This window comes from Pholcus phalangioides, unplaced genomic scaffold (genome assembly GCF_987345545.1).
Source record: "Pholcus phalangioides strain wild (caught in Gottingen) unplaced genomic scaffold, Ppha-v1.0 ptg000001l_1, whole genome shotgun sequence".
Lineage (NCBI taxonomy): Eukaryota > Metazoa > Arthropoda > Arachnida > Araneae > Pholcidae > Pholcus > Pholcus phalangioides.
In genome coordinates this window covers 21,952,013-21,961,528 of record NW_028301594.1, presented here as the reverse complement: position 1 = coordinate 21,961,528, position 9,516 = coordinate 21,952,013, and the positions used below count along the sequence as shown (strand labels likewise).

Here is a 9,516-nt window from a genome sequence, read left to right as displayed (position 1 = left end):
CTTGGATACAGAAGGCTGACGCATGCGCAAAGGCGTAGCGAGGGGGGGGGGACTTGGGGGTCTGGTCCCCCCCCGAAATGTGAGAAAATGACCGAAAAAAGGGAAAAAGATGGCCAAATCCATTGTTCTGTCACTTTGGTCCCCCCCCCCCCCCGAACGAAATTTCTGGCTACGCCCCTGCGCATGCGATATCTTTTATCTTTTTTTTCAGTATATCCAATGGCAATAGGTGAAATGGCCTTCTTTAGTGACGTCGCACGCTTCGTGCGGAGGCCTTGTTCTATAGGTGATGTTGGTTATGGCCAATGCGTGAAGAATCAAAATGAAAAAAGAAAAAGATCTCATTTCCTTTTTAAATTCTATTTTAAAGTTATTCTCTAAAATTCGGTATGCTTCCAAGGCCTATGCATTTTCTTTCATAACGATAGGACCACTGCTGCCCCCCTGAGCCGAGATTATATGGTGATTTTGCAGGGGAAAAAACGTAACGTGTCACCTATTGCCATTGGATGTACTGCAAACTAAAGGAAAAATATCGCTTGCATCGCCTTGCTATATCCAATGGCAATAGGCTAAATGGCCTTCTTTAGTGACGTCACGAGCTTCGTGAGCTTCGTCTTCTTCTATAGGTGGGGTTGGTTCAAATCCCATCGGCGCCACAGTGGTGGCCAGCTGAAGTTGGTTTTCTGCGGTTTATAACTTTGAGGCACGAATGCGAGCTGATCACTCCGTTAAAAAGTCTCACCACACTGAGCAACAGGCCTACAACGGTAATTTACTTATAGCTCAGTGAACTAGGGTTACGATATTTAAATACTAAGAGAAGTGGACGCCTGCGCGCGCACCCTTGATGACATTATTTTCCTCAATTTGCACAGCTGGCGCCATTTTTTTGACAAAAAAAAAAAAAAAGAAACCCACCACAATGATTTTTTTCCCAGCTGAAACACAAATGCTATATATGTCCCGGGAATTTAACAGATCCAGTTATGCATTATCGGCTATTATGCACAGTTACCAACTATTTGTATATAAGCTTAATAAATTTTGTTTTTTACATTTTTCGGTGATTATGCGTGATATCCAGCTCGTATTGGTAAATACAATAAATCATCAATAATTATTTAAATTTACAGGAAATTTTGCTCAAATTTCAGACCAGGACAATGGATTCAATGAGTGATGTTACTTCGTGCCTGGTGCAAGGAGATTTGTTTTTTTTTTTTTATCTTTTGGGAGAGTTTGCTTTCTTTTCGTCAGAAAAATCTGCACTGAGTGTTGTTTGCATCCTGTTTTCATTATTTCTGAATGGAGAATACTTTAGCACATGGCATCTGCTGTTGGTGAGCAAACAATGATATTCTCAAAATGGATATTCCGGTTTTACTTCTTTCAGAGCTGCTTTTCGACTGTCTATTTCATTTTATCCTCGGGCACGATGGGCCATAGTTAGAATAGCATCTGCCCTACTTGGAGGCAATTTGGATTCGTCTAGGACTTTCGAGGGAGTTGGTCAAAGCATGTAAAAATGTGTAAAACATGCAAACATTAATGGCAATGAAGAAATTTGTTTCACATTGAAAAAAAAACAATTACCGTGAAAAAAGAAAATGATTCTGGAAACCTAAAAAAATGAGTACAGATGGACGAATTTTCCAAAATGTAGGAAGACGCTCCGAATGACACCAAATTCGATGTCATTTTAAGTTGGCCATTCAAGATGGTCATCTTTAATTCCAACACAATTTAATTTGCATCACAAAAAGTATTTTGAAAACTGCAGATCACCATGGAGCGGATAGTGTCACGTCAAAAAAAATTCAAAATAAAAGAAAATGAGCTGTGTGTTTACATACTAATCTAAGTGAAATACTAGAAGCTGTAAGGTAAATAGCACTGTCTGAAGTTCAAAATTTTTTAATTACATATCTTCAGAAAACATTTCTCTCTCCGAATAACAATTTTAACAAATCACAAGTTGTATAATATATAACAATTGTTTATATATATAAAATACTGAGGTTTGTCCAGGAGAGTGGCTTCCCCAAGATAAAACTTTTCATTTGCATCTTTGTCTGGATGCCTTGAACAAAGATTTCGGCCTCGAGTCTTTGACAGAAAGCTTCGATAAACTGGCAAGGTCCATACTTTCTCGAACTTCACCAGTGAAAGCCTGTAACATAACAAGATGAATAAATCCACTATAACATCCCCTCATGCCTTAAAACATAGTTGTTTTAACAGTAAGAATTGTGAAAACGGAAATAAAACTAGGATCGGTCAATGATGTTCTTCAGGGAAATACACTATTTAACTAAAAATAACTTCACTGAGGTGATTCATATACAGTTGAATCTCTTTAACGTGTAACATGTAAAGAATTCTTGGTCCCGTCATTCTCCTCTATGGTGATATGTTAAAAAATACACTAGGGGTGGAAAATGGAAATTTGATTTTTTGTAGCAGCATTTATCGTTTTGTAACAATTTAAAATTTTGGCAGTAAAAAAAATACACAGTTTCTATATACATATATGCAGTAGAGTACACAGGATTAATTTTTACTTTAAAAAACAGTGTTAGCTCGGCTCAAAAGAAGGATATACACCCGTTCGCAAGGCAGAAAATACATAGCGATTTCCTCCAGAAGAAATAATTTTTTTTCAATTTTTAAATCATAAAAAAATTTTGAGAGACTTCTTGATATTTATATATCTTTACATTCTCTACAATATCAACAAATGAGAGGCTTTTAACATAGAGACATTTCAACTTATGGTACTTCCGATTTCAAAAATAATTTGAAAATGAGTGTTTTTAGATTTACCTTATAAACTTGGTAATCACAAACTTAAAAAAGAAATCACTACAGGAGACACTTGAAACATTCATTAGAAAAGCAATTACTTTTCTTGTTTTTTCCGCTGATGCAATTCTGTTGTGCTTTTATTCTCTTCAATTTCAAGCATTTTTGAATGTTTGATCTCAATTCTTTCATCAGAATTTACCTATTTCATATTTAAAATGATAAGTGTTTCTTTTTGAGTTTGTTCTTGATCATTAATTACCTCAGTTTGATTCAACATACTTTGAGATGACATCTTTTGCTGGGCCATTCTTAGAATATTTATTGAAAATTCTAAGAAATGTAATAGTGATTAAAAACTGTAGACTTAAATTATTCTTAACTTAAACTATAGAATAATGATTAAACTATTAGAAATTTAATAGAATGACTTTATTTTCAGAAAAAATTCAATCCGAGTACATCTATTTTCACTTATTTTGTGAGCCTTTTCTCATTTTGTTACTTTTCTGGGATTTTGTCGCTTTCCATGATCATAGACACACTGAATTTACTGACGGCTTTTGTGTCGCAACTCCTGATGGTGAGGACAGATTCACCATTGCTGTTTTTCCAGTGCAATAATATGCTCTTTTGCAAACTTTTCCATTCTGTTAAAGGATACACAAATGTTTCGTCAAATACAGCCAGTCAGGGAAAATTGACGAAATTTAAAAAATAATTAACGTAAGGAATGCATAAACCAAAGGAGTCAACTTTTTTCATAAAAAAAATAGCGGGGAAACAGCGATTGAAGTTTTTTCATTGTTCTGCGGATGAGCCACAATTTGCATAGTTTGACCCTATTTAATACGTAGTTGGAAGCCTGGGTGCCGAATCCTGGAGAGGGGGGCCTCAACCTAATTCTATTTGTGGCCTCAAGAAATAAAATTGCAGGGAGGACAAATGATGTTATCGAAAAGTCAGCTCCTATTGTGAGGCAACTTCAAAGTTTCTTAAGGGAAAATTTTGTTTTTGGCGGAAGATGATGTAGAATTGAAAAATTTTGGCATTTTTGTAGCAAAATGTAACAAACGACCAGAAATTGCAGCAAAATGTAACAAATGGCCAGAAATTGTAGCAAAATGTAGAAGACGGAAATTGTAGCAGATTCTCCCCCTCTGAATACACTTAACCTGAACCTTTTAAATGGAAGATTGCTTAACTTGAAAGGATTTGCAAACATGAATAAAAAATATGCTTTGTAGAAAAATTTCAGGAAGGCAAGGGTTGAGTGAATCTTGTTAATGCTTTAAGACCAGCGATTCTCAACTGGTTAATTTCTAATTTTCTAATTTCTAATTCTAATTTCTTTATTATTTTCCTTGAGGCCCAAGGAAAATAATTATAAATATTTTTAAATAATAAAAATAAAATCCGCAACTTTGATGAATAAATAAAAATTAGACCTGCCCAGATCAGCTACAGAAATTATACACCAAAAAGGTCTCTGCAAGTCAAAAAAGGTTGAGAACCGCTGCTCCAAACAATGGGTGGGGGCAACTTCGTTTGTAATTGGGGAGAGGGCTTTATTGCCACTGAGTATGTTTGGGGTGGGGAGTGAAACACACTCTTATCTCTGAGTTGGCTCGTTTACAAAAGCTGTTGTAATGATTTAAGATCATAAATGGAGCTGTGGCAGAATCACATGATTCGAATGAGCCAGAAACTGACTTTCAACCCATTCCTTTGGGAAATCAAGCTTCTGAAGCTTTGAAAACACTTAGGAACTTTTTATAATGGACCAAGAAAATGATTCCCCAACTCGAAATTACATATTTTGATAGAATTTAAAAGTTCCCGCAACTGTGTACTACAAAGAAAATGAAGCAGCACAGAATTTTTTTAAAAATGATTGAATGCTGCTGGTAAGAAATTTTTCGTTTTAAAAATTGCAAAAAATAGCATTTTAAAAAACAACTGATGATCAATTCAATATATTATATCTGTATAAATTTACACTATATTGAGTTTCAGACTAATGCAAATGGAGTGACAAAAATTCTTTTTTCTGTCACTGCTCATCAGTTAACAAAAAATTTCAGCAGAACCGAGAGTTTCTCGTTGATGAGGTTCGACTGTAGTGACATTTCCTGCTACATTTACACTGCTGTCATTCGGCAGCTACTCAAAGACTTGGAATTCTGTTCTTCAAAAAGGCTGAGAAAAAAAATTAATGTAAAAAAAAAATTCTATCTGAGTCAATCAAATTAGTGTGGTTCTCAAACTTTTACGATTCACAGCGCCCTTTGCATATCAGAGCTTTTTTACTGCGCTCAAGTGAGAAAAAGGCTGAAGAAATGTCAAAGCCCTTAAAGTTCCTACTTGAAAAGCAATCTAGCCACAATTGCACAGGGGGCAAAAGTTGATATTGCCAACAGGTTGTCTAGTCTGGGCGGTTCCCTGTTGGTATGGTATGGCCTTAATTCCTTCCAAACCAAATTCATAGTACTGTAATTTCTGTTCTTTTTTCTAGCTTGTGCGTTCGTAAACTGTGACAAGTTCATGAATCAAATCATTTTTTGTCGTTCACAAACCCGAGGGTTGACTATACGTTTAAGAATTCTTTCCACTTTTAACTCCCTCATGCATGCACACACACAAGCATCAATTTCAGACAAATTTTTTTTCTTATAATAATTATTCAGGAATAATTAAGTATTATGCTTAATTATACCTTACATGCAATCTCCATCCTAGTATAGAGAATCACCTCACAAATAGTAAATTATATTTATTTATAATTATTTATTAAGCAAATATGAAACTGGGATTGCCAAATGGGTTTTAGATACCTAGTGTTACAAATAGGGCTGATTCGATAAATTGTCCATTTATTGATCATTTGTTAATACAGGTAAAAGTGGTGAGTTTATCGACTCTATCAATCCAATGTCAGGAATTTCAACAGAGCTGAGCATTGAATTCTGTTTCATTATTTTTGGAACAAATGACTAGAGAGGTCAGTATATGAGAGGGTTAAGTGAAACTAATGTTAGCAAAAAAAACGTTCTCATATTCAGGTGCAAACATTAAAGTTAAGAATTCTAACAACGAATGTGAAAAGTTTCAATCATCATCAATAGCTGATTAGTTTTCCACATGTGTTAGACAAAGAAGTGTCTTTTAGCTCAGAGAACTGTCGTGAATGCAAGTTTCTATTTGAAATTCCTCCAAACTTCAGTAGATGGCTGGCATCATGAGGAAATGCTAGTGGGGGCTCATGTCATGGATTGATTGTGTGAAAAAAATGGGGCAGGCTGTGTCGCTCATAGACATGGCCACAAGGTTTGACATGAATACGTTCTTTACCTTGAATTGTGTGATAGGTACTGATATAATGAAATTAGAATCCTAGGATTTGTCTTCGAAATAGCAAATGGATGATACCAATATTGTCTTTTTGCAATGCAAACTTCTCAAGATATAGCTTAAAACAATTTTGTTGCAAAAGTAACTGTAGGCCCAAATTGTTGACTGCTGTTTGGCTTTTACTGAGTCCCCCCAATAGTCTGTCGTCCACACTGGAAGAGGTACTAAAAAAAAAATAGTATCATTCGGCTTGCATTAACAAGATCTACCCGCAAACATCAAAAACACTGTGTAATATATATATACTATTTTAATACTTCCGGAAATAGGAGCATTTATATTATTTCATTATGCAACATTTGTGAATGCACCCAGCATCATCAGATGATTTAAAAACTGCATTCACATCAAAAAGATTTTAATATATAACTGATCAAGCTTTCATGGCCAGCCTCAAAAAGATACAATTTTTTTTAAAACTAAAAGTGCACCTACAAAAATATTCTTTCAAAAGAGAGCTTTTAAAACAGTCTGAAATTTTTTAATGTTACCAAAAATAAAATGAGAAAAATTTAACTTATAATAAGATTATCAATTTATACCTTTTCAACATCAAGTTTTGGACTAGAAGATTTATCAACAGTTACTGGGATTTCTTCATCATTTTGCAACAAACTCTCTTCTTCATTTCCTGCTGAATCACTAAATTCTCCAGACATGATGGATTCAGTTGATGAAGTAGAGTGCATAGTCTTCAAAATGGACTTAGGCTTGGAATTCTTAATGGAATAACTGAAGCACTTGTATATATCTGACGGGCTGTTTATCAAAGGCGGAGTTTTGTCATCATGAGACTCATCCTGCCAAATATACAATAAAATTTCAATTTGATATTTTTCAACAATAAAAACTTGTTGGAACAAAAAGCAGATCATCACAAAGTAGATGATGAGTGATGAACCTCTTCATACCCTCTCATATTCTTCTTCCTAACCACAGCTGGTCTGTTGGTCCCTTGTCTTAATGAAGAGATTTTAACAGGTGATCGAAGAAGACATGGGCTATGCTGGAAGCTATACATGTATGTGTTGTGAACCTAAATATGAAGTCTGTTTCCATGTAACACTTGTATGCCATCTGCCATCAATATTTCTGAGCGAAGTGTAATGATTGAATAATTGTGTCATTGTAGGCCTGTTGCTGCTCTCTGTGGCGAGACTTTTCAATGGGGAGATAAGCTCGCATTCATGCCTTGAAGTTAGGAATCACAGGAAGACCAACTTCCGCCAACCACCACTGTGGTTACCATGGGGTTTGAACTCAGATCCATTCTATGAAAGTCTGTCACTATAACCACTCGACCACCACAGCAGCACTCTCTCATACTTTCACTACAAACTATCACTCCATAGGTGCCAATTCCCAGACTTGGAAAATCTGCAGTTTCTAACGTGATGAAATATTTTGCATCAAACAAAATTTATAATCAAATAAAAGAGAAAATTAGGGATTTTTTGGGTTTGTACAAGGTGACCATATCACCCATTTTCCCAGGACATTTCCTGTATCCTTCAAGTCCAATTTTTCTTATAAAAATGTCCCGCTGCACTCCTGAATTTTCAACGAAGCCACACATTTTTTTCCCTTCACTGAAATCAAGGATTAAAATTATTTTGTCAACATATAATAGAAAATTATGACTATAAATAATGAATATTATGTCTCACATATTTGTCATGTTTTTTTTTGGTAGAATTCATTTTAATCCCACTGTGCTTTGCAGTAATGCATCATTTCCTATCATTGGCAATTTTTCAGCAATTTTAGCAATAATTGGTAACTGGGCTCATTTTTGGCACCCATTTTCCATCTTTTTTTTTTCAAACTGAGCATAACTCTAGTTTGTTGCCATGGGCAATTTACTACCAAGTGAGTTGTACCAGAAGTATGTGTGTGTGTGTGTGTGTGTACCTAACAGTCTGATTCCAAGTTATACATGGTCAGCCTGGAAATGCTGAGGACTGAAAGAGCCCTGAAGCAGAATGTTCCACATTGTTCTGCAATGAACTCTCGGCTGATTGAAAATGTTCTGTTGTGGAAATTTTATAATAGCGTTTTATACACAAAAAAGTCATTTTCTAAAATGTTTTCACCATGATTTTTTAGTGACATATACAAATATAGCGCCACAACAGGCAAAACGCCCAACGAGGTGGCTGAGAATGTCAGTTTTCAGCATATTTCTCCCTCATAAAAAGTTGAAATGACGGATCCGGTTATTTGACTGAATAATGTTCCATACAGCTTCTGTTATACCTTCCTCAATTAAGTTTCTGCAGAAATAAACAGATGTAGTTGCTATGCCACTTTACACAGATGCAATCCAGGCAAAAAAAGGCATATCTCTAATTAAGCTATGACTGTTGTATCTTCTAAAATTTGAGAAAATGACAGTTGTTTAGCCGAATGCTAGCTTTATCTCATTAGTTTTGTTTTCCTAAAAAAAAAAAAAAAAAAAAAAAAAAAAAAAAAAAAAAATAAATAAATAAATAAATAAATAAATAAATAAATAAATAAATAAATAAATAAATAAATAAATAAATAAATAAATAATATATATATATATATATATATATATATATATATATAATTTATACTTGTTTTAATAAGACTAAAGCAAAGCAAAACTAATATTGGGTGTAGTATTACACTTACATCAGTTGGTTCACTGGTAGATGAATTTCTACGTCTACGGTTCTTCTTATTGGTTTTCACAGGAATGGGTTTACTATGAGTGAATGTGATCAGTTTACTTTTCTCTTCAGACAGATCAATCCACCTGACGTGCTTGTCACTGGACGAGTGCTTTTCTTGATCTCCAATTGAACCCGCAATGTCGTTGGATGCATCGATTGGATCATTTGATTCAGTTGACTTGGTAGTATGTGTAGACCTGTCTCGTTCCATTTCAAAGCCATTGAGAACAGCATTGTTTTTTAATGCATCTGTTTTGTAGCTTTCCATTTCACTTTCTTCTCTATGCTCACTGGCCTCATTTTCATTAGTAGTGTTCCTGAAACTGGTTTTAATTGTTGAAATTTCTACGACACTCTGTTTTAAATTTGACTTTTTTACAGTTCCTTCACAAACTTTTGTATTTACATAATCTTCCTTTTCATCATCTGTTTCTAAGCTTAGATCTTCACCACTCTCTTCACTGAAATTATGAATTTATTGCAATTATTATTTGTAAATTATGAACAATAAAAAACATGGCAACACATATCTATAGATTTAATCAAAAAGAATTTACATGGAGAATATAATATTTTTTTAATGATTAAAATCGCAAAATATGAA

General features: G+C 34.4%; 1 protein-coding gene across 1 annotated transcript in view; it reads right to left on the bottom strand.

The window, feature by feature from the left end:
* Positions 1-1,901: 1,901 nt before the first annotated feature.
* uri (unconventional prefoldin RPB5 interactor) overlaps positions 1,902-9,516 on the bottom strand; it is a 20,263-nt gene continuing 12,648 nt past the window's right edge. The window contains exons 8-10 of the mRNA XM_089232053.1: positions 8,872-9,373; positions 6,759-7,016; positions 1,902-2,173 (exon numbers count right to left, since the gene is read on the bottom strand). Coding sequence (XP_089088179.1) covers positions 2,060-2,173; positions 6,759-7,016; positions 8,872-9,373 — 874 coding nt within the window. The 3' untranslated portion in view covers positions 1,902-2,059. The remainder of the gene's footprint in view (positions 2,174-6,758; positions 7,017-8,871; positions 9,374-9,516) is intronic.